The sequence below is a fragment of the Poecilia formosa genome, unplaced genomic scaffold, assembly GCF_000485575.1.
Source record: "Poecilia formosa unplaced genomic scaffold, Poecilia_formosa-5.1.2 Scaffold98, whole genome shotgun sequence".
NCBI classification, from domain to species: Eukaryota; Metazoa; Chordata; class Actinopteri; order Cyprinodontiformes; family Poeciliidae; genus Poecilia; species Poecilia formosa.
The window spans coordinates 1,977,053-2,000,412 of NW_006800037.1; the positions used below are offsets into that span (position 1 = coordinate 1,977,053).

The 23,360-nt window shown below is 38.6% G+C and overlaps 1 protein-coding gene across 1 annotated transcript in view; it reads right to left on the reverse strand.

The window, feature by feature from the left end:
• Nucleotides 1–1,654: 1,654 nt before the first annotated feature.
• LOC103142608 (guanine nucleotide-binding protein G(q) subunit alpha-like) overlaps nt 1,655–23,360 on the reverse strand; it is a 56,365-nt gene continuing 34,659 nt past the window's right edge. The window contains exons 2-7 of the mRNA XM_016674638.1: nt 12,445–12,629; nt 11,601–11,755; nt 10,597–10,725; nt 7,462–7,591; nt 6,635–6,788; nt 1,655–6,216 (exon numbers count right to left, since the gene is read on the reverse strand). Coding sequence (XP_016530124.1) covers nt 6,026–6,216; nt 6,635–6,788; nt 7,462–7,591; nt 10,597–10,725; nt 11,601–11,755; nt 12,445–12,629 — 944 coding nt within the window. The 3' untranslated portion in view covers nt 1,655–6,025. The remainder of the gene's footprint in view (nt 6,217–6,634; nt 6,789–7,461; nt 7,592–10,596; nt 10,726–11,600; nt 11,756–12,444; nt 12,630–23,360) is intronic.

Here is a 23,360-nt window from a genome sequence, read left to right on the forward strand (position 1 = left end):
CTGGTTGAGGCTGTAAAAAGATCCAAGACTTGGGGAAAACATTCAAACCCCAGCAGGACAAGGACCCTGAATGTGCAGTCGGAGCTACAATAAAATGCTATATATAATATATTAGAATGACCCCGTCAAAACCAAGCCGTAAATCCAAAGGGAATGTGACTTAAAAACCGTTTCTTCATTCAATCTGATGGAGCTGCCACTATTTTGCACAGAAGAATGTGCAAAATGTCTCTCTAGATGTGCAAAGCTGCTGAGACAGACTCCAAGACTTGCAGCTGTGCCTGCAGCAGAATGAAACTACAAAAATGTTTACTCAAGAGGGCTTGGAAAGGAAAAAAAAAAAAAGTGCCATACTTTCCTACATCACAAACAGGCAGCACATTTAAATTTTATGCCATTCTCAGTTGTATTTTCTTTGAAAATGAGTGATACTTTTAACTGCAGTATTTTTAATCCTATAAATCTGCCCTTACTGTACAGTCTCATCATCTTTTACCTTGTGTCACTTCACAGAGGAACAGTAACATATATTTCTATTATACTTCAGTTTGAGTTGATCTATCACATGTGATTTCAATCACAAACATTGAATTCTGTGTTTGTAAGGTGACAGAAGACATTCAGGGGCTTTCAATACTTTTCTAAGGTGCTGTAATTTTGTTTTACACTCCAGCATGCTTCATGGGAAATGATCCCTATCCTTTGAGTAAAACCTGTTTACTCAAAGTTCAGCAATGACTGAGGTGAGATGTAAATAAAAACAAAATAAACTGCATCATGAAAATATCCACACTTCTTGAAGAGAAAGGAAGTGATATACAGATAAATCTGATTTTCTTAAAGTCCCAAAAGCCAGAAGACAACTCAAATCTCCAAAATATTATAAAACATAACACACAGGAAATATAAAGAAACCTCTTCGTCTTGTACATTAGGAATAAACAAACGAACACGTCAGATGGGCTGCGTGGTGCTGCTGTTCTTTGCTCTGTTGCCTCAATGCAAGATCATCAAAATTCTTCTAAACAAGGTGGAAGTGGATGTTGGAAGTTTCGGAAATGTCCAATAAGTTCAAACGAGTCGATTGTTCTTACTGAACCCTCAAACAGGTTTTGTGGAAATGGATCACATCTCATTTCGACAAGACAAAATATTACAGCACAGTGCTGGATGTTAGATCAGTCAGTCTGCAGACCTGTCATTCATTGTGGAACTGAAAAACGCATCCCTGTTTTCGCTACGATTAATTCTTATTCCTTCACATTCTAGTTGGCGCATGTAGTATTTAGAGACGAGTCAGAATCAGGCTACGAAGGAGAAAGCTGCAAATTGTGAAAATATGAAAAATAGAATAAAACTGCAGGGTTATTTTTGCACCATGTCTTAAAAGTAAAAAAGACACTTCGATACTTTAAGGAATACCCGAGCTTAGATGACTTGTAAACATAATTTCTGCTGTAGTTTGGAAACTCTTGATTTTTTTTTTTCCTGCGTTCAAAAGCCAGTCTTGATTGTGCTTCAAGACAATAAACCCGAACTAAAAGATTTGTCTGAAAAGTGGAGGGAAAACAAAACAAAACATTCACTTTAAAAACCTGACACGTCTACAGAAAGTAAAACATGCAACGCCAGTAAATGTACAAAGATGCAAGAGGAGAGTATAGGAACATAGTTTATTCCAATTGAAAACATTTAAAAGGAGAAGGCTATGTAAAAATCATCATTTTTCATGTCTGAATGAGGTTCAGGCAACAATGGTTGAAATGAAACATACAAAAAGAGAAATATGGCTAAAATACTGTAAATTAATAACCATTTCCACCCTTCTCTTAAGGGTGACGCAACAGTTTGTCACCCACCCAAATCCTCCCCCAACCTGACACAACACATGCAAATCAATTGACACTTATCTTAAAAACAGCAGTTCATCATTAATCTTAAATATATAATAGTGTATTTTTTTTTCTTGTTAATTAATCATATACTTAGTGTTTGCTTTAAAAAGTGGGCCGTGGAACTATACAGGCCCTCTGATTTTTCACAACATCGGCACTTGTTAAGAGTCTGGCTTTACAAAGAAAGGGGATTGGCACACATTGTACATAATTTACATTTGGTATACGTAAGAGGAAAAAAAAAAAGCATTACTTTCAATTTGTACACCACTACACAAACTTAACTGTTGATTTATCAACAAAGAAAAAGTCATTTAAAGTGGTCCACATGTTAAGGTGTGTAAACCTTATAAAACAAAACTGAACAAGAAGCAAAGATCGCTTTTAATCATAATCACTGTACGTCCAATCCTCCGACCAGGATGGAGCTCAAGCTTAAACGATTGTGTATACACACACACACACACACACCTCAAAGTACCAACAATGCTTGAATGGACATCTACGTTAACAAATGCAAGCCCACTGCAGTGTCGTAGCTTCAATGTGGCAGGACAGTCCACAGTCCAATCAAATTAAAAAAATAAAATAAAATAAAATAAAAAATAAAAAAAAGAGGGTGGGAAAATGGTGAATGTAAACACTCAGCAGAATCATCCTCCTCTGACCAATATTGGACCTGTCCAGTACCTTTACTTGGTAAGCACTTCAATACATGGACTAATACTGAGGCTTCTTCTGGGGGACAAAAAGGTAATCTTTTAAGAAATGTGTCAATAAAATGTACCAAAGTGTTGGGTCAGATTCAAAAACATTTTGGATGTCTGTTTTTGGCACAGTCTTTGTACTGGATTTTCAACTAAACCACTTCTGAAAAGGTTTCACACATGTAGAACAAAGCAAAGTAGCAATCTGCACGACAAGATTCAAAAGGAGTGACCCAGCTGCTCGGATAACTGTGTCACAGCCATGTTACTTTCACTGCTGGGCCCTTTTGAAGTCTAGTTGGAAATCTGACAGCCTACAATTTAATCTTCAGAGTCCCACCAAGTTTGCGTGACAACAGCTGATCAAATGGAGGACAGCCCACACACACACACACGGTTTTAAGCTAAAATTTGGGAGAACAGCATGCTTCCTGAAAGTCACGGACTTTACAAACTCCAAAATCATCATCATCCAGAGTGACACATAGTGGTTTTTCCAAACAATGCAAAACCCTGCTATGTGCTTATGCTAGTCATTCACCGAATTAACTTGTGACTTTAAAAGCAACTCTATGAACTTGATTAATTAGCTTTTTTTTTAAGCATCATGCATGGAAATATCTAGAGACAAAGAAATACTTTTAGCTCTGAAACAATCTTTAAAAAAAAAAAAGCAAGGGGAGGGATGTGGCACTCGGGGTTTTCCATGAAAAATTTCCAACCTACTCTGAAATTCCTATATTTTCCCAGCAGCTTTGATGACATTCCAGACATCTAAAGTGCACAGCATTTACTGTAAGTTATTTAATGGTGTTTGAAGTTGATTCTAGAGCCAGAGTTACTAATCTTAAAGTTATTTTAAAAATGTGCTAAACAGATCTTAAATCCGACATTGAACAGCCCTTGATTTGTCGGATATTCAGTTTTCCTTTTGATGTCACAGAATAAGAGTTGAAATGTGCATTATCTTTACTCTACAGTCTTTTCCTTTATTTTTTTATTTAACCGCTTTCCAAACTTGTAAAATGATTAAATCGAATCGCCCTCTCTTCAAAACCGTGTAGAAACCTAGGAAATTAGCCAGAATGGTTCATCCCTCGAGTATTTCACAACATAAATTGGTTGGAAAAAAACAAAGAAATCAAAGCAAAGCACAGTCAACTTCACTTCATGAAGGTTCCAACTTCTCAATAACAAAAGATGATGAAAATCTTAACTGTTAACCCACCCACTTCTTTGTGTTTCTAAACCATGCGAGGATCAAATTGTCTTAGCCCTTCCAACAAGGGGTCAAAGTTAAAGTCAAACACTGCGGTTGTAAAGGCAAATGCACGTTATGGAAAACAATGAAGGTCAAGAAGACCTTTGCAGAATCCCATCAGAATTACTGGACGGTACAGTCCAACAGGCAGGACACCAAATGGACCTTGAGGATTCTCCTCTTTCCTTTTCATTTAAAATCAAAAACTAAACAAGTGGACTGTGGCCAGACTTCCTACAGGAGCGTCACCATTCCTCCTCCCTTAACTTGCATCCAACTCAGTTCAACTGGCCAAAACCCCGACCCACCTCGGTCATCAATTGCACCTTTAGCTCTCTTTTGTCTTCTATAGTGAGCTCAATCAGATCTGCTAGGAGTAGCCCTTGTGATGAAAAAGTTATGAAAACTCACCTGAATTACATTGTGAAGACAAAAATAGCAATCACAAATCTTAGAGAAGTATTTCAACAGCTACCCGGAAAAATACACGATATGGGATTTGTACCAATAGCCAACGCACATCCTTAAAAATTTTCCAAAAAATCTGAAAGAATCTTTAAAACAGCAAATATTTAACCATAAAGTTTTCTTTTTTTTCTTATTTTTTTGTCTGTTTTGATTTGCATAAAGCACAAACCTGACATTGAAACATTATTTTCCCCCGATCAGCAATTACGTCAAAACCGACCCGCAAAAACTAAACATGACGCATCATCAGAAAGATAGAACACTTGTCCATAAAATAGTTTGGATATTTTACAGCAGTATAAAATTTTTTCCATTAACAAAGTTGGAAAAAAAACATGATCTGAAATAAGGTTTGGAATACTGAATCAACAGAGCTGTGATAAATAATAGTAAAAAAAAATACCCTATTTGATCACGGTGTGTTTATTTTTGGAAAAAAAGCCCCATGAATGTTCAGGACCAATCGAAGCTTAAACCAGCAACCTAAAAGCTGTAGTTCCCCGACATCTTACTATGATAGTGATCTGGAATAACCAATTGCATTTTAAAAAAACAAGAAAACATGATTTCAATTACATGACCAATTCAGACTTTGACATTTAAAAAAAAAAAAAATGCCACTGAGAAACATGGGAATCTGACCCAACTGATTTTAACATCAGATCCTTAATCTCTTTTCTCAATAAGTAACATTTAAAGAACGGACATTATACTGGTGACAAACTAATATATATATTTTAAAAATGATCGACCCCAGATAGTTTGAGTTTGGCAACGTGAAAACTCCAACAACAGCAATAAATACCACTAGTGTTATCACTGACCATTTGCAGAATTGAGAGTTAAATTGCGACTTTTTCTCGTGTACTCCTTTGAGTAGTCATCTTCAATATAATTAACAGACAAATAATAGCGGAAATAACCTGCTCAAGAAGTTAACATTTCTGAATATATCTAAAGTGAAGAGAGAGCATTTAGTCATCTTTGTAACAGCCCTCACTCTGTGTGGGCAGCATCAAAACCTTATTTACATTCAATAGAGCTTGTCTGCTCTGGTGGAAATCAGGGTGATTAAAAAGAAAAGAAAAGAAAAAAAAAACAATTGGAGTTCCAGGGAACTAAGTACCTGACTGCACCTCAGCATTGCCTAGTTGCAATATTTCAAAATTAGTCATCCTTCGCAGATAAGCGGAGTCCAGTAATCTGCAGCCTGGTGTCACAAACTCATGCTGTAGTGTATAGCATGCATGAGAGAGCCCTTTGTCCACAAAGGCTTGTTCTACCCAGAGATGCCCCCATCCCACTCCTGTCTACCTCTAACACTAAAAAAAAATGGAAAAAAAAAATGATAATGTGGTGTAGAAAAAAGGTGAGCCAAACAGAGAGCCAAGAGGCGTGCCGGAGGCATCCAAAAAAGAGGACAAAAGTGTTTAAATGTGTATCATTTGTGACTGTGCAAGACCAGCAGTTGGTAAAAACCACAAAACAGGAAAATCATATCTCTAAATTGTCAACAAACCAAACACAACCGCATGAAGAGAAGGAGCAAAAAGGGATAAGCGTCTGGTAAAGAATGAAGCGTTGCTCGTCTCTTTGTGCAGCAGTGTGTTTCATGCAGGTGTTCGTCTCCGGAGGGCAACTCCTGCACCAAAGCGTGTCTTGAGAGGCCGGCGTCTCGCTCGCGGATCCTCCCTTCACACCAAGTTGTACTCTTTGAGATTGAGCTGCAAGATGGTGTCTTTGACAGCTGCGAAGACGAAGCGGATGTTCTCCGTGTCGGTGGCACACGTGAAGTGAGAGTAGATTATCTTGTCACTGTCAGGGTTCAAGTCCACAAACATCTTCAGGATGAACTCCCGACCCGCCTGAGCGTCCCGTTGAGGACCTGGGAAAACAACAACCATCTCATGATTACGCTCAATAGGAATGTTGTTTTTTTATTTTCATAGACACCAGAGAATCTTGTCATTTTGTCCATTTTTGCCCAAAAAAAAAATCAACATGGGAATCACTTTGAAAGCCTGAAAAAAGCAATAGAGAACAAAAGTAAAAAGTTCAGCTTAGTGTATATAGTGATACTTTACAGCAATAAGTCTGTGAAAGAATGTACATATACGTTTAAGAATTTATTTTGTATTGTAGCGCACCCAACAACCACAAGATGTCACTCAAAAGTAAAAAAAATAAAATAAGATACACCAGCAGCTAAAAGGCGAGAAAAAGCACATCACTTGAACATTTTATTTAGCGACACTAAATCTGTGCCAACGTGAAAAAAGTGAAATGCAAAGTAATCATATTACCATCGAACTCTGGAAAATAGTCGACCAGGTGAGAGAACATGATTTTCTCCTCCAGCAGGTCTTTCTTGTTGAGGAACAGAATTACAGAGGAGTTCTGGAACCAGGGATATGTGATGATGGTCCTGAACAAAGCTTTGCTCTCCTCCATACGGTTCTAACAGGAAACAGAGTTACAAATTCATCTGCTGGGTCACAGTCATTTGTTGCCGCCTTATATGAACTAAACTGATATGAACTGCATCTTCTTGGATAAGGTCAATATAAGCAAATTACATTTAACCTTGCCAAGGCTACTAAAAAAAGTTGAGAAAATCTGATGGAAATTAATCATTCATTTTAAACAGTTCCTCTTCCAAGATGCAGCTCAATCTGGGGAATATAGATTTAGAATCTTATCACAACTTTTTATGATATTTATTCTGATAAAAAAAAAAAAAAAATACGATTACAAAAGGGAGTATTTGCAATTTATTTGCAGTCTTTTTTAAGCAACTGTAGAATGGCGTATCGTTTTGAAACACCCTGGAATAAACAACTCTAGGTCTGACTTTCCTAATTTGTTTCTTGGTCTTCATGATGCCATTTTTCATAAATGTTCCCCAACAAACTCCTCAGGTTTTGAAAAAAAAAAAAAACATCTCCATTTATACATTAGTTTAAATTAAACAGAGTTGAAGTTTGTTTTATGTGTTTTTTTTTAATGGCACCATTTTGTGGTTGCCTTATGAAATAAATGAATATGATTTAATAAAAAAATTTTACTGCAAGAAAAAAAAAAAATCTAAAAATCCAGAGCAGCTGTGAAAAATGGAGCGTTTATGTTTTACCTCATTGTCGGACTCCACCAGAACCTGGTCGTACTCGCTGAGCGCCACCAGAAACATGATAGAGGTGACGTTCTCAAAGCAATGGATCCACTTCCTCCTCTCTGACCTCTGACCTCCAACATCCACCATCCTGATAGAACAGGATGGGGCAGATCAAATGGAAACACATAATTACAATCAATTCTATGTCTAGTTGTCATTAATAAGGCTGCGATAGTAAAACAGTAGATAATATTTAGGTTTAGTAAATTGAAACATTCGAAATGCAGAATGCACATGTCTCTTATTGAACAGTTTAATATAATAATGCTCAGAGTTAACAGGCATGATTGAAAAATGTTATAAGAGAGCACCCAATGAAACAATTTAGTAAAGAATCTGGGTTAAATCAGAACATAGGGGTTGGGATTTTTTGAAGAAAACCGTTTTAAGTTTAATTTTTTTTTACTCATAAGTAGACAGGTGACCACATTATAGAGCATCACTACAAATCCCTGACTTCAAAACCCAGTATCATATAAATCCTGCTAACCAAACAGCCTGTTTTAACAATAAAGATAAAAATAATGACCAGAATCTCTGAAAAAAAATAGTGTGGACAGAGCAAATCCTCCCTTGGATTAAGAAAAACTAGCGACAGATATGTAAAAAATGTACAAGCAACAGGGAAAGTTCACGCAGAAAGCAACACTTTTAAAACATGTTTAAATTTTGATTATAATGCAGCACTCCTCGACTCGGGTTACTTTGTAGTATGTATTTGTTTTAGATATTGCTTTAATGGGTCTTTTAAAATGAAACCAAGTGAAAGGACTTGAAACATGAACTACTGGTTTTAAATAGAATCAAACAAAGTAGCAAAAATCAATCTTTTTCCTTTAAACAGGATTATTACGCATTTTCCATGTACATAGTGTCATTTAATAGCACAATTAAGTAACGATTACCTTCATAATAAATATTCCATCTATATAAAACATGAAATACGTAAATTTTACATAATAGCTCCACTTTCATGATGGGGTACTAAGCTAAAACTCACCGTTTGCACCATCAATCTATAAAAGGTGAACTGACCAGAAAAAGCAACAGCACAGATAAAATCAAGTTCCTCCAAAAGTCAGCCCAAAAATAAAACCCCGTCATAGAAGACCTCCGTTCCCGCCTCTAGAAACAACAAGTGACCTACTTAGCTCCATAAGCTCCCCTATGTTAGCCAAACCACACGTTCTGTTACGTTTAACGCCAAATAAGAATGAAGGAAGCCACCCTAATGGAGATTCTTGTCCAAACAATTGTAACCATCTCAGTCAACTGTAAGCAGAGCCAGTTTAGACCCACAAGGAGTTTTATTCTTCTAGCTATACATCAGCTAAACACCTCATCGTGCATCAAACCAGCCATGTAATTAACAGCAAGAATGTGACAACGCATCACTAATAAATCACTAAAATTAAATCTGAATCAACGCTTTCCTCCCATTAAAACCCACCTCAATCTAAACCCTCAAAGCCTGCAGCACAAAACCGATGTCACTGAGAGTATTCAATGATTCACCGCCAACCGCAACAGCACAGTCGAGCAGAGGAGAGCCTATCAGCTAAGCTGCAGCGAGGCTGCTGGAAACCTCTTGAACGCAGCCTTATTGCGAGCAGAGTTATTTCTAGCCGTGCCGAACGTGGGAGGGGTCTGACACGATTGCTTCCTATCGATTTGCAATCGCTCTTCTTCCCTTAAAAAGAAAAAAAGGAAGCGACTCACAAGAAAAAAAAAAAAAATATGAGCCATATTAGCTCCTATGATGCACCCTGAACTTTATAACATTTCTTATCATTGAGATATTAACTTATTTCTCTATGTAGACTTGATTATTTGATCAATTTAGCGATTAAAGTTTGGTTGTCCAGTTTTTCTTTTTTTATATATATATATCCAGCACAAACAAGACAGTCAAGTGATTAGGATGCATAAAACAAACACAGTCCACATTTTGGCTCTATTACAATCAGGCCTCTTGCTTGGCAACTATTATTCTCCCTTTCTGACATTCCTCATCTTCAATGCATTAATTAGACACAAACCTTCAAAGATCAGCATCAGAATTCACTATTCCACCAACAGGAAGCTCTGACAACATCCAAAAAATAAGTGTTTGATAAGATGAACCAAACTGTAAATTCAATTAAAACATTTTTTATTAATCTCAAAGGGAGAATAAATTCTGCTGTAACTCATTAATTCAAGGTTCTTCAGAAAGTTGATGTAGACCCTGGTGGCAGTGGGCAGGAAGGATCTCCTGTAGCAGTCAGTATTGCAGCGGCTCTGAAAAAGCCCGGCAACATGGCAACCCAGTCAGTAGAAATGCTGCATCTGTAACTACCTTATTTAATTGATTTTATTTTTTTTTTAAATCAGATCTTTCTTTCAAAGTGAGGTAGTTATTAGTCATAGGTATCTTATCTACAATAGTTAAAAGTTTATTGGTTTAGAAGAAATGTATCATTGTGCCTTAAAAAACTTAGAAATGTTACACCAATTTTACCAAGACTTATATTGGTTAAAAATTCTTATTAAATCTTCACTGTCTAGTCCACACAATGTCATTCATAGCTGTGGAGACACTGTGGTTTTCCATTATTAAATGTGATGTAATTTTAACGTTAGATTTTATTTTTAGATCATTGTAGATTTGTTTAGTTATTCTGTTCGTTTTTTTAAGTTGGATCTTCAGTGTAAAATATTGTTTCTATTTAGTCTAACTAACCATAAGCCTTCTTCAAACATGACTATCAAAGTTAGCTGTGATTTCTATCTACAACATATCTACTGTAAGTAGAGCCTGCTAATAACAGAACCCCATTTCACACAATCTGAAATCAATTATAAATCAATAATGAAGTCAATAGTAGATAATTAATTTTCAACTGCTATGCACTAACTGCAAAGGTAATTACCAACTGGATGAGATGTTTAATTAGACTTTGGGATTGAATACAAATAAATCCCAATATTCATTTAAATGCTCTAAAACATTTTTAAAATTTAAAAATGTTTCTCAGAGCGGCTTAATAAAGATTGAAGCAGAAATAAGGTACAGATGCAGGGCTGGTTAAAGCAGTGAATGTTGTCTTCTACCTGAAAATGATGCTTTGCAAGTCGAAAGGGTATTCTATAATCCCAGTGGTTGGGACTCGAACCCTAAGTACGTCCTGTTGGGTTGGTAGATAGGACGCGTCGGAGATACGACCCAGATCACTTAGGTAGCTAAAGGAAGAAAAAAGTGGAAATAAAAACAAGAGAGAGAAAGGAAAAAAAAAAAAAAGAGAGTAAAGCATCACAGCAGATTAAACACCTTCAAAAGTGAGTTCAGATATACCGACATAGGACCATTTTCAAGAGGATAAGGGGTTAGAGCTCCACTTCCTTAGAAATATATCTTTATCTTTGATGGCAGCTCCCAAAGACCAACCAATTAATTGATCTTGCCTGCTAATTTTTTTTTTTACAGACAGTCTTTCGGAGCCACCATTGGGAACGTGTTAGTGCCGAGCATGTCCCTGCAGCGGAGGGTAAATGGAGGAGGTGGTAAAGTTTCCCCACTGGCTGACCAGCCGTGTTATAGTCCGTCAGCCTTTACTGGAAGCACTCGGAACCAGTACCTGAAAAAAATATTCTGCAGGTCAAATGGGTATTCATGGATACCAGTGGTGGGCACTCGAACCCGCAGCACATCCTGTTGGTTGGGCACATACTCTGGTGCCGCTATTCGTCCTAATTCGTCAAGGTAACTGCGAGAATGCAGGGAACATATGACAGAGGCGCACAGAGACAAACTAATCCGTGTCAACATTACAGGCCGATTCCAGCCGACTGCAACAAGAACTGCTGTCATTCAGAACGGACACATAAGAATCACTTAGATGATTACTTCATTTGTATAAATATTGCTGTCCGACTATGAATTAAACGAGTCTTCTTTCCAAACTCAGATCTTTCTAACAGAGCAAAATGAGGCTAATTAACATTTGATTCAAATAAATCCCATTCTTAGGTTCTCTCATCTGCCATAAATGTTTTCCCTCCTTCCAGAAGTGTCCGAAAAAGTCAAATTAATTACAGCACATAGCAGACAGACATACTATTTGGTTGAATCGGAGAGCTGGTACTCTCTCCTACGATCGTAAGCCTCCTTGATCCCGGGATCCTTCCAAAGCATCGTTATCGCACTGATGTACGGCTCTTCAAACGTCGACACCTTTTCCACGTCCACTTCCCGCACCAGAAGGGCGTTATTCTAAAAATACATCAATAAATGAAATCAACAACTAATCATGGTATATAGGATTTTGCATTTTGCTGTCTTCATAACAATCTTCTAGATTCATAGATGCCAAGAATTTTACGTTGTAGCTATCGTAACATTTTGAAATAGAATAAGGTAGATTTTTTAAGTTAAATCAATTTGGGTGCAACGCAAATTGATTACTTTGCAGCCAATTTCATCGTGTTAAAATCTGAAAACATTGTTTGTTGAGGCAAGAATCAGTTGTGCAAACTGCTTGATCTGTGTGGGACCATTTCAGGACAAAAAAAAAAAATTAAAATTACAAACAACGTGGCAGATGTTTTGTAAATAATTTGTAAGCAACTGTAGGAAAATATTGCCAAACACTAACATTAAATGTGGAGCAGCAGATTTAAAGCTAAAAGGCTATTTCGCTGTTTGTAAGAGATTGGGAAACTATCACATGATCTGACGGTGCAGATTGATTTATAAAAACGATATATTCCTTATAGCTCTATGAAACTGTCTTGAAAGGGAATTAATTTGGAAAACTGAATGAAGCAGATTTACACAAAAAGTCTAATTATGATAGTCAACCAGGGATCACAAGTCACATCTGTGCAGTTTTGCACAAATCTACTGATTGTGGTTCCAAAAAAAAAAAAAATTTTGACACGCATCCCATTTGTACAGCTGACCTTGTTCTCTTCATTCTCCAAGGGGATCTTGAGGGTTTCGGTGGCACGGATCATGGCCTGCATGGAGGTGAAGATGTTCTGATAGACCAGTTTGGTATAGCTCTTTTTGTCTTCATCTGAGTAGCCTGTCCCGTGGATTATCCTCATCTGTTTGATGAAAGTGCTCTTCCCACTTTCACCTGTCCCTAAAAGACAAGACGATACACAAAATCACCAATCAACTAGTGGAAAACACCACAAATTTGACTTCACATATTTTTGGTGACCATGAACTAAAATAAGGTAATAGCGGCTAAAAGTGCCGGGCTACGACTGGGAATGATTAAAAAGAATGTGGTTCTAGTTCTTCTGCAAACGTGAGACGGAGGAATTGGTGCGTAGAGTGAAATCCATTAAAAGATGCAAATTAAAAACAGCATTTATAATTACTCCACCTAGGCCTGTCACGATAACAAATTTTGCTGGATGATTAATTGTCTAAAGAAATTATTGCGATAAACGATAATATTGTTTCAAGACCTTTTGACACTGATTTAATGGAAATGACTAATACATGCGATTTCCTGATATTTATTTTCAAAATAACACGCAACACTGGAACTGAAACTAAATAAACAAAACAACCAAAAATAAAAATAAAACAGATTCTCAGTCTCCATTAACAAAAAACATACTTGAATAAAAACTAAACAACATAAAGCCAAAGTGGAAATAAATACTGCATTCAACCGAAAGAGTGCAGATTATGAAGTCTGTATTGCCCTTCAGTAATCTCTAGATTTAAACAGAGAAAAAAAGGCACATCCGACTCCTAATGCAGTAGTTCACACTACACCATTTTTTTGCCCCTATGTTCCCCTTATGACAATCTTAGATCGTTGGCTGATCTGACCGATCATCCTACAGTGTGTGGTGGGTTACGGTAGATCGTGGTGGCCGCTCTGATCTAAATCAGGGGTTTTCCCCGATTGGAAGCGTCAATGCTGAATGTGACAGGTAGCCAATCAGAAAGCACGGATTCTCCTCCTGCTTTCTGAGGGGAAATTACGGAGGGGAATCCCAAACAGCTGAAACAGCGATATGTGGAAACATTAATATTTATTCAACATTATGTGCAAAGAAATGACAAGGGGAGGAGTTGGAGCCAAATGGCTACCGCAGTTGATAAACCCTATAGGTTTTCAGCTGTTCTTCGTTAACGTAACATAAATAGGTTATAATTAGTTTCATTCAGTCAGAACTGTGATGCATGTGACAGGTAGATTCTAGTAAAGCACCGATTAATGCCTGATTTTAAAATTAATTAACTGGACTTGTAGCCATTATTTTGTGCCCATGTGGCTGGACACCACACGGCACGACAAACCCGATCGAACTGTTATACCGTAGATTTCTGTCGGCTAATGTGTGGTCGCTCAGGGTTTGAAAATGGGTCGACAACTTGTGTAATGTGCACTGGACATTAGACTAAGGAAATGAGGAAGGGAGGGTCAGTAGAGAGCACTGGAGCTGAGCCTTTTTTCATTCAGTGTCATCAACAGAAAGAAAAAAGGCCGGAAGAGACGATAAAGCCGATAATTAAAATGAGGTTGAAAGGTTTAATTATCATCCGATTAATTGATTTATCGTTTATCGCGACAGGCCTCACTCCACCCATTTAATAGGTACTTAAAATACAACTCATTGACAAGTCCTTTGTTTGAAATGTATAAAAGACATCAAACTCTGATTATAAATAGGTGTGTTTGCAACAAACTGGTCTAGTCTGTCCANAAATTTAATATATTTAGTGTTTGTGAAGTTGCTAATGAAGTTAAATGTCTGATATAAACTGTCCTCCAATTAGCTGAGAAAAATGTGTTTATCAAGAACTGTGATGTAGCACAGCATGTACAGACCAGACCTATTCTGCTACAGCTTAAAATCTTTGTTGTTTGCGCCCCGTAGGGCATTGAAGATAGATGCTGCTAAGTAGTGATGGGAAATCGTTTTATGGACCCGTGTGTGCAGCCGTAAATGCACGACTTGCAGCTGTGCCTCACAACTACTGATGTAAGGCGATTATAGTACAACCAAATTCCAGAAAATTGGGATGTTCTTTAAACGTCAAAAAAAAAGATCACTTCCAAATCAAATGAGACCTTTTTTTATTCACAACAGAACATAAAAATAGTTAAATAGACCTGAGAAATTGCACATCTTCAGCCACCAAATGAATTCATTTCAGCTCTGCTAGCCGTTTCATGTGCTAGCAAGCATCAAATTCTCATTTTAAACCAGGGAACTCAGGACTTGCTGTTCTTTTTGCACATTAAATAGAACTATTAGAACAATTCACATTTTTTTATTAAATGGATCATACCATGACCCCAGTTTTTCCCAGTTATAAGCATGTTATGTTGAATATGTACACATCATATACATAGGAACAGAAACAACCTGAAAAGAGAGCTAAATGAAATGGTACAAATACTAGTTATTTTACTTTATGACACAATATGTACGGTCAACTTGAAAGCAATTGTTGAAGGTGATTCTGAAAGCAGAAAATACCTGGACTCGGGTATTTTTGTGAATACCTGAGTCCAAATCACCATGTGCTTGACAAGAGAAGGACTGCTCCAGCCTCCACCCTTCGCTAAACTCAACCCAACCTAAAGTCTTCTGACAATCACGTGCTGTGGCCCTTCACAAAAATCAACATCACCTGTGACCTGTGGCCTCGACTGGGCCACTCTTGAAGCATGGCCCCCCGCAGGTTGGTTGTGTAGTGGGGTTGAGTGTCGGAGGGGGGGCCTGCAAGGCTGCGTTTGTCATGCTAATCAGCTGGCCTAACCTCAACAACCCAGACATCTGCTGGCCCGCGTGTGTCAAGACCCACATTCAATTTGTTCCCCCAGATACAAAAAGCAGATAAGACCCTTGAGGCTGGTGAGAATGTGTATGCTGCAAAAAAAACCAAAAAAAAAAAAAACCTTTTATTTCTAAGCATGTATGAGAGCAATAATTACATGCAGAAAGGAGAGCTACAGTTAATATTTGGGCGCTCTTGCGTTCTCTCATTATTCCGTGTATGGGTGTGCACGCAAATGTCCAGCTCTCCTAATAAACCAGACACACACAGCATGGCTTATTATTCATGCAGAAACACACAAAAGTGTGTGTGAATGTGTGTGTGTGTGTGTGTGTGTGCGTGCTGCAGAATGATGGGAAAGGGGCGGGGGAGTTTGTTTAATGGACGAGACAGGGGACCATGGAGATTAAGCTCCCCCCAGCTGGAGGCTTTAGAGGAAAGGCTGGGGGCTGTTCTGTTAATTCAAGTGGGCTTAATAATGCCTGTGCACCCTCTGCCCCTGTCCCTCCCACCACTACAGAAGATCTGGGAGGAAACGGGTGATAAAGGAGACAAGGAGGAGGAGGAGGAAGAGGAGGGGGTGGTCTGTGTGTGTGCGTACAACCTGTGGCCACCTCTGCAGTTGAGCATGAGCTCAGGGGACCTGAGAGATTTCCCCTCCGTATTACTTGTGCTGCTCTCCCATTCTGGCACGGAGCTTTTATGTTGTTCCACTTTCACACCACAGCCCAGCTTTGTTGAAGCTGCATTAGGATTAATCAACACCAAAACAATATGCCAAACATTGTCAACTGGGTCAGGCAATGTGCCATAATCAAGTGTTTTTTTTTTGGGGTTTTTTTCCCCCCACCTCTTAAACCAATGAACTGTGGCCAAGGCGAGGGATTAAAATGTGCACATAAAGGGAGAATGGAAACCTGAGTCCCTGAAAAGCAAGTATGCTTTCTCTTTCTGAATTCACCTGTATATATATATATATATATATATATATATATATATTTTATTTTTTTTTTAGATTTTGCATAAGAAAATAAATGCTGGTAAATCTTTAACCTATATCCAACTAGCTCCCAAGTATAAAAAAGTGAGTAGAATGAAGTGTGTGATAATGTGTTTGAAAACTCCAGAATGCATTAAGTCAATATGTTTCTGCTTTATTGTCTTTTCTTCATGCATCGACTAATCAATATTTCACAAACAACAGGTCAGCATCCCTACCAACAAGGCATATAAACCAAGGTGAGTTATATACTCAAGTCATGTATACGTAGAGCCGTATTTTAGTGAAACAGTACCATTTTTGTTTAAATCCAGGCGTGCCTTTCCACGTCTCCAGTGATCGAAGTCTCCGAGACCTAGTTTCAAAAAGTGTTTGTGTCGAAGTGAAACTTTTCCGAAGCAAACCCCATGGAGGTGTGAAGTAGTTTGCAGGTGTGAAAACGCACGTGCACAGGATACATGGCTGTGGGGTTTGTTAAGTAAAACTATTTTTTGTGGAAAATTTCCAAGTGGTTCCACCTCATCACACATGAGAGAATGTAGCGGCACAGGAGGGAAGTCGAGCACAGACGTGGTTTAGTTTGTAGTACCGGGTTGCTTTTACAAGTACCTGGCGCTGGACACGACTAATGTCTATGGTTTAAAAGTACTGCAACCTAAAGATTATAATATAGAGCAGATCTGATGAAGAATGAGGATTCAGATTCGTCCACCGTCTATCATCATTTCTTTCTCTGGCTTTTCGGGTTTTTTTACACACATATCTCCATATGCGTCATCATTTTCCCCCCCCATCTTTAGACCACAGCAGTTGGGTAAAGGCACTATGTAATGACAAAAGACATGAGTACCGTGTGTACTGCATTTTTAAGAGTGAAGCCACAGCGGAAGTTGACACTCCATATTTCTGAGTAAAACTGAGGCAGCTGTAACTCTGGAGAAAAGGCCCGCTGAATTCCCAAATCTCACATTTAATCCTGAGTCCTGGGGTCCTAATGCTCAAATCAAGCAGCACAACAGCACTCAATTGGATTATAAAAATGAAATTCAAGCAGGAGTGCAGTAAGCCAGCTGTTTCACCTCAGAAAAGTTGGCTGAGGTTTTAGCCCAATCAGGGTTTATCAGGTTTTAGCCTCAACCAGTTTCAACCAAAAAAAAAAAAGCTATAAAAAGTTGGAATGGTTGGAAAACAGAGCAGAAAATATACTAAAGTAAAAATATCTTATACATTGCTGGTCATACTCTTATTCCTGCTATTCAGTTATTATTATATTATATTTTTTACACAATTCAAACTGTCATGAAAGTGGACAGAATTCACTTGAATGACAACCAACTGACCACAGCATGACCACAATTTGATGTTGACAATAGAGAAATGTCAATGTAAAAAAAATACTGAACACCTGAGTCAGACATTGACATGTTACATGTTCAACTTTAACTGACTGCAACATGACACTTAAACTTAAGTCAGAGCAGTAACTTTTGTAAATTAAAAAGGTCTTTACAGTCAGAGTTGAAATCGTAATGACTTTACTCTTACAAATCAACAGACTAATAGATTCCTGCAACAACACAGTTTGCACTAGTGGAAAGGTTGTGTTTGTGACCATGACACAAAACAAACATGCCCATATTGATCCTATTAGCATTCACTGGTGTTTAGGTCAAGACTGAAGGCAATTTCTTCCTTTGCAAACTCTATCCTCCACGTCATCATGGAGGACAGAGTTTAGTTCCAGACTGCAGACCAAATGTAATTGCTACTGGTTACAGAAATCCATCTTGATCACTCTCTACATTGAGATTGCCTCCAATTATGACCAAACCCGATTCCAGAGAGGCACATGATGGCCTCACACCATCACACTACTTCCAACCAAAAGCTGAAATTAAAAGCCTTTCCAACAGGATGGAAAACTGATAACTGTAACATTATTCCTGTCAACTGCAACATTGATTTCAGTTGTGATTAATCCTAATTTTCCTCACTTCCTTTAAACCCATCAGGATGTCCTTATTACTCTCTGTGGCCTTCCGCATCTCAGTTGCTAAACGCTGAATCAAGTGTGTGCATCAAGTAATGACAGTCCCCATCAATCGTTTTGAAACTTGACAGCAAAAAGCCTCTCGTCATTGAAAAATACAAGGAGTCAGCTTTTAGGTTTGTCAGTTTGCAGCAGGCCTCGACACTATGAAGTCACCGAGTCAGCTATAAATCGTCTAAAAAGAGTATTCTGGAGTAAAATGCTATGGATTTTGCTAACAGAACAACAGTAGCAAATCCACAACAGAATGACAGAAAGAGAGAAAACAAAGTACTGTAATGGCGAAAGGAAAAGTCGCGGTATCAATCCGACTGAAATGCTGTGGCACAAAGTGGTTTTCAGGTTTTCATGGGTTGAGAGATTGCTCCAGACTAAGTCTACACTTGCTCTTCACAATGTACCACACAGCAGGGTATTCGTCAGTCGACGATGAGCTTTCGCAGCTGGAAATCCGAAGGATAGGGGAGAGTGGGGGTGTGAGTGAGTAGCTGACTGGAGTTCACAGGAGGCAGTTCATCATGCACAGAGTACAACATAAAAGATAGCTGTATTTTCTCTACTATACTTTGAGATCAGTCTGTGAGGTTTCCTCCTTTTGTTTTAATATTGACAGTGTGTCTTTATTAACACAAAATTGCAGGGAGTGTAAAACAACATGTGGGTCAGCAGAAAACACTACAGCACAAATTCCTCTGAGTATGCATGCATAACTGTGGCAAAGGCCACAAGAATTGTGCTTGCAAATTTTCTCACTCACTGATTTGTGGGGTAGTTTGCCTGTGGGGCAGATGGAAAGGTCTGCAAGAAGTCTGGAACAAATGCTGTGGACATTTGCTTCGGTGCATGTTGTCCCCCTCAGGCAATTTCTACAACATTTTCAGATTGCAAAGAAACCGCTCCGAAGGTAAAAAGAAACAGAGCGAAAAAGAGACAATGTAAAAAGGCTTGAGCTATTGCAATGCAAAAGGAAGAGACAATCCCTGCATCTTGAATAAGCTCCATGTCAACATTGGCAGTGTGGTTTTCTAGTTTGTTCATCCATGTTGTGTTTTCCTTATTGTTCCTTGATGCGCATTGTCTTCACATGAAAGAGGGTGCACTTACTTTCTGGCCACAGCTGTACAAGTATTTAATTAAATCTGATGAACAGATCTACAACCCTAAAATCCTGCTGCCAACTCTGACATATCCCAGGTAGACCATCCCCACCGTGCAGTGAATAATTATTCATGCCACAAGACTTTTAGGTTTGAATGTCTTAAACAACATTTACCTCATCAGTTGTAAAGACTAATGAACGAAAGCAAAAAGCTAGAACAGTTCTCTGTTGCGTTTGTACCAGAAAAAGGAAAACCTGTCACAAAAAGATGACCTGAATGACATGGATAACTATCAAAACTAAAACCATTTCTAATGCTGCTAAAATCACAACATGTGAAGTAAGTACAGTTGGGGTTGAATGATGATGTGTTGAGCCTCAATCATCATCACGCCGTTTGTTTTAACACAACCGACTGTTTGGTTTCATACATCATTTCATTGAATTCACTGCTTGCCAATGAAATACCTCGACGGTCTGTAACTAGCCTTGATGGACACTATATATTATTTTAGTGGCTAAGATGCAAAAGCACTCAGAATATGATGGGATAACTGTGATGACGACTTTCAAATGCAATAATCAATAATGTAGTTGCAATAACCAGCAATACCATAACAATTGTATTATTTTCTTGATATGAGGCCAAATTATGATGTTACTTTTTTGTAAGGGCAGAGATGCTTTTCCAATGCTATATTATTCTTCTCTAAATCAAATAGTACGAGGGAGACTACCTTTATTAGTCTTTTCGTTTTGATTCACAGATTGAAGCAAAAAGATACAAATTTGAAAGGATTATTGTATGATGTCAAGGAATTATTCCACAGAATGTTCCTTTTATCATTCTACTCTTCTCAGAATAACATAACTAAATATTAGCTACCTATTTGAGTTATTTGGTTGGGGAGCCTGCAACTGCATTAAAACAGGCATGTCCATGTAGCTTGAAAACTGCAGTTTTAAATCAATAGTGACTTTAAAAAAATAAAAATCTGTTTTTGGAATCCATTCTTCATGAGTGGGAATAGCAAATTTCTCTTCGTTTTAGGTGATGCGTCTGAGCTGTCTTTCAGCCAGCTGACCATCAGCAAAGAGTGGGGAAAGGGCAGCACTGCTTTAGTGATTTGCTGTAACTGTAACTCTTTAAAACCTTGTTGTATGTCAATACTGGTTACCATTACAAGCCCAACGTGGACTTGCTTTCTTTTTCCACCAATATCTTGACATTTGACAATGACACAGCTCTGCCAGGCTCCAAACATAAGTGTTTGACCATTGGGCTGATAGCCCACACCACTGATGAATGCCAGACCTAAACTGAATTACTGTTACCAAGGAAACCTGAGATTTAGGGGAACAGAAACGTGAGCTTTTTTCCACTCATCCACAGACGAACCGATATATGACAGTCTATCATTTGTGTTTGGTACTTGTTTGCCATTTTTAACACTTACAAAATGTTTTAACGGGTTTATATTTCATACTGAAATTATAACAAATGTCACCGACAAAATTGGGGAGTGGGAAAAACATAATTGTAAAATCTAACAGTGCAGCGTTTGACACATTCACTATTACGTCAAACCTCCGAAAATGATCTGTAGAACTTAAAATAACTTGCTAGCTAACAAATCTATAACAATTAATTAATTACAGGAAGTTTCACGCGTCATTTGCCTTAACCAGAGAACTGCTGAGCAGGTCTTAAAATATGAACAACTTACTGAGTGTCTTGATTGTGGAAACATCATGTCAGGTCCTTGTTTGTCGCTCCAAAACACGACTTGTGTGCCCGGTGTTTATAAATTTCCCCGCTGCGTTGCTCCTTTGTCCAAAGCTAGCTCAGCCTTTCTCGGGAGCTGTCCAGGGTTAGCAGAACGACTAGCTAACGGCAGCTAGCGGTCCCCCTTTTAACCAAAACAAGCTTCAAGCCAGACGGCAAGTGTTGCACTTTGCAGCCTTTAGGGAGGAGAAAAAACAGATGAGTCGGTAGTGTTATCAGCTGTAGCTGTGCCTGCTCCCCAAACCTGGTATTTTACTGCGTATGTGAGCAGAAAACCACCATCGGTTTCCAGTTCGTGTCTCTGGCTAAGCTGGCTAATTCTTCAAAAGCTGTCAGTTAAAATGATTCATCGCTGCTGCGAGCTTTCGGCGGCGGCAGCGTCAATTCAGCGTCTGTAAATTAATAACGTTATATGCACAGAAAGAGAGGGAGGCGTCTGGATAAATCTCCTCTCTCGCCTTGTGTTGCCCCCTCAAAGCTCGACTCGACCAATGTTGATAAATAGGTGATTTATTAAAAAAAATAAAAATAAAATGCCACAGTTTAAGTTAAGCACCGACGCAGCCAAAGGGAAAAAAAAAGCTGTCCGTTAAAGAAACAAACAAATCTCTTATTTCGCTGAAGCGGCGTATCCACTCAGAACAGTGACGTTCACGGGCTGGAGTTGAAACTCAGTCTTTATCCCCCTTGAACCGAGCAGCGCTCGATATTAATCGGAGTGGATTTGGCCAGCGGAGGTGAAGCCAAAAAAATAGTGAGTCCGGTTCCTGGCGCAGCTGGATATGTAGACAGACCAGAAAACGCTGCTGAGAACAGAACAGCCCCGCACAGAAATAAGAGCCGCTAGATGAGCGCCGAGCAGATCTACACAGCGGGGATCTATCCGCCTCATGGTCGGCCCTATGTATGAGCAAGCAGCGCCCCTAGTGGACAAGACAGGGAATGACGGAACACAGGCGCCGTCAGGAGTGAAATGGCAGGAAATGTACAATGTCACTAAATAAATGACAGAAATAGAACAATCAGAAGCAATAGAATTGCTCCATTATTAATTTAAGTCAACATTTTTCTTCACATTTTAAATCGTCAGTTTACTGATGTATTTTTAAAACCTTTTAATTACTTTCCCTTTTACATTTTCATTCAGTCCTTTTTTTTAAATGCCTTTTTTGCCCTTGAATGGCCTTTATTGACAGCTACCAGACAGGAACGCAAAATGGGAAAGAGGGAATTGAATCCCGGATGGCTGCGTTGAGGACCACAGCCTCTGTATATTGGGCGCCCACTCCATCACTACACCACGCAACTATAACTCTGTGGGGGGAAATAAAAAATTTTTGTGTATATATGGTGTCTAAAATTTAGCTCCAACACGCATTTGAGTCTTCATATGCCTTGCCATCATATTGCAGTAACAAAATCCAATGCATTTTGTGTGATAAACACTGAAGAACAGACATCTTTCATATTTGAACCCCTTTGCTCCGATACCACAAAAAAATAAAGCAGTCAGTTGCCTTCAGAGATCAGCTGTAGGTGAACATTTGAAACCTTGCAACAGGAGTATTCAACTCCAGTCGTCAAAGGCCGAAGTCCTGCTGCTTTTCAATGCGTCCCAGAGCTTCTCAGCTGAATCAAATGACTGAATTATTTCCTCAATATGCAGTCACGTTACCCAGAGTCCTGACAATTACCTAATCATTTGACTCGGGTGTGTTGAAGCAGAGACACATCTAAAAGTTGCTGGAACAAGGAAGCTTAGAAGAGTTGATAGGAAGATGGACGAGTCCTGGTTGAGGCTGTAAAAAGATCCAAGACTTGGGGAAAACATTCAAACCCCAGCAGGACAAGGACCCTGAATGTGCAGTCGGAGCTACAATAAAATGCTATATATAATATATTAGAATGACCCCGTCAAAACCAAGCCGTAAATCCAAAGGGAATGTGACTTAAAAACCGTTTCTTCATTCAATCTGATGGAGCTGCCACTATTTTGCACAGAAGAATGTGCAAAATGTCTCTCTAGATGTGCAAAGCTGCTGAGACAGACTCCAAGACTTGCAGCTGTGCCTGCAGCAGAATGAAACTACAAAAATGTTTACTCAAGAGGGCTTGGAAAGGAAAAAA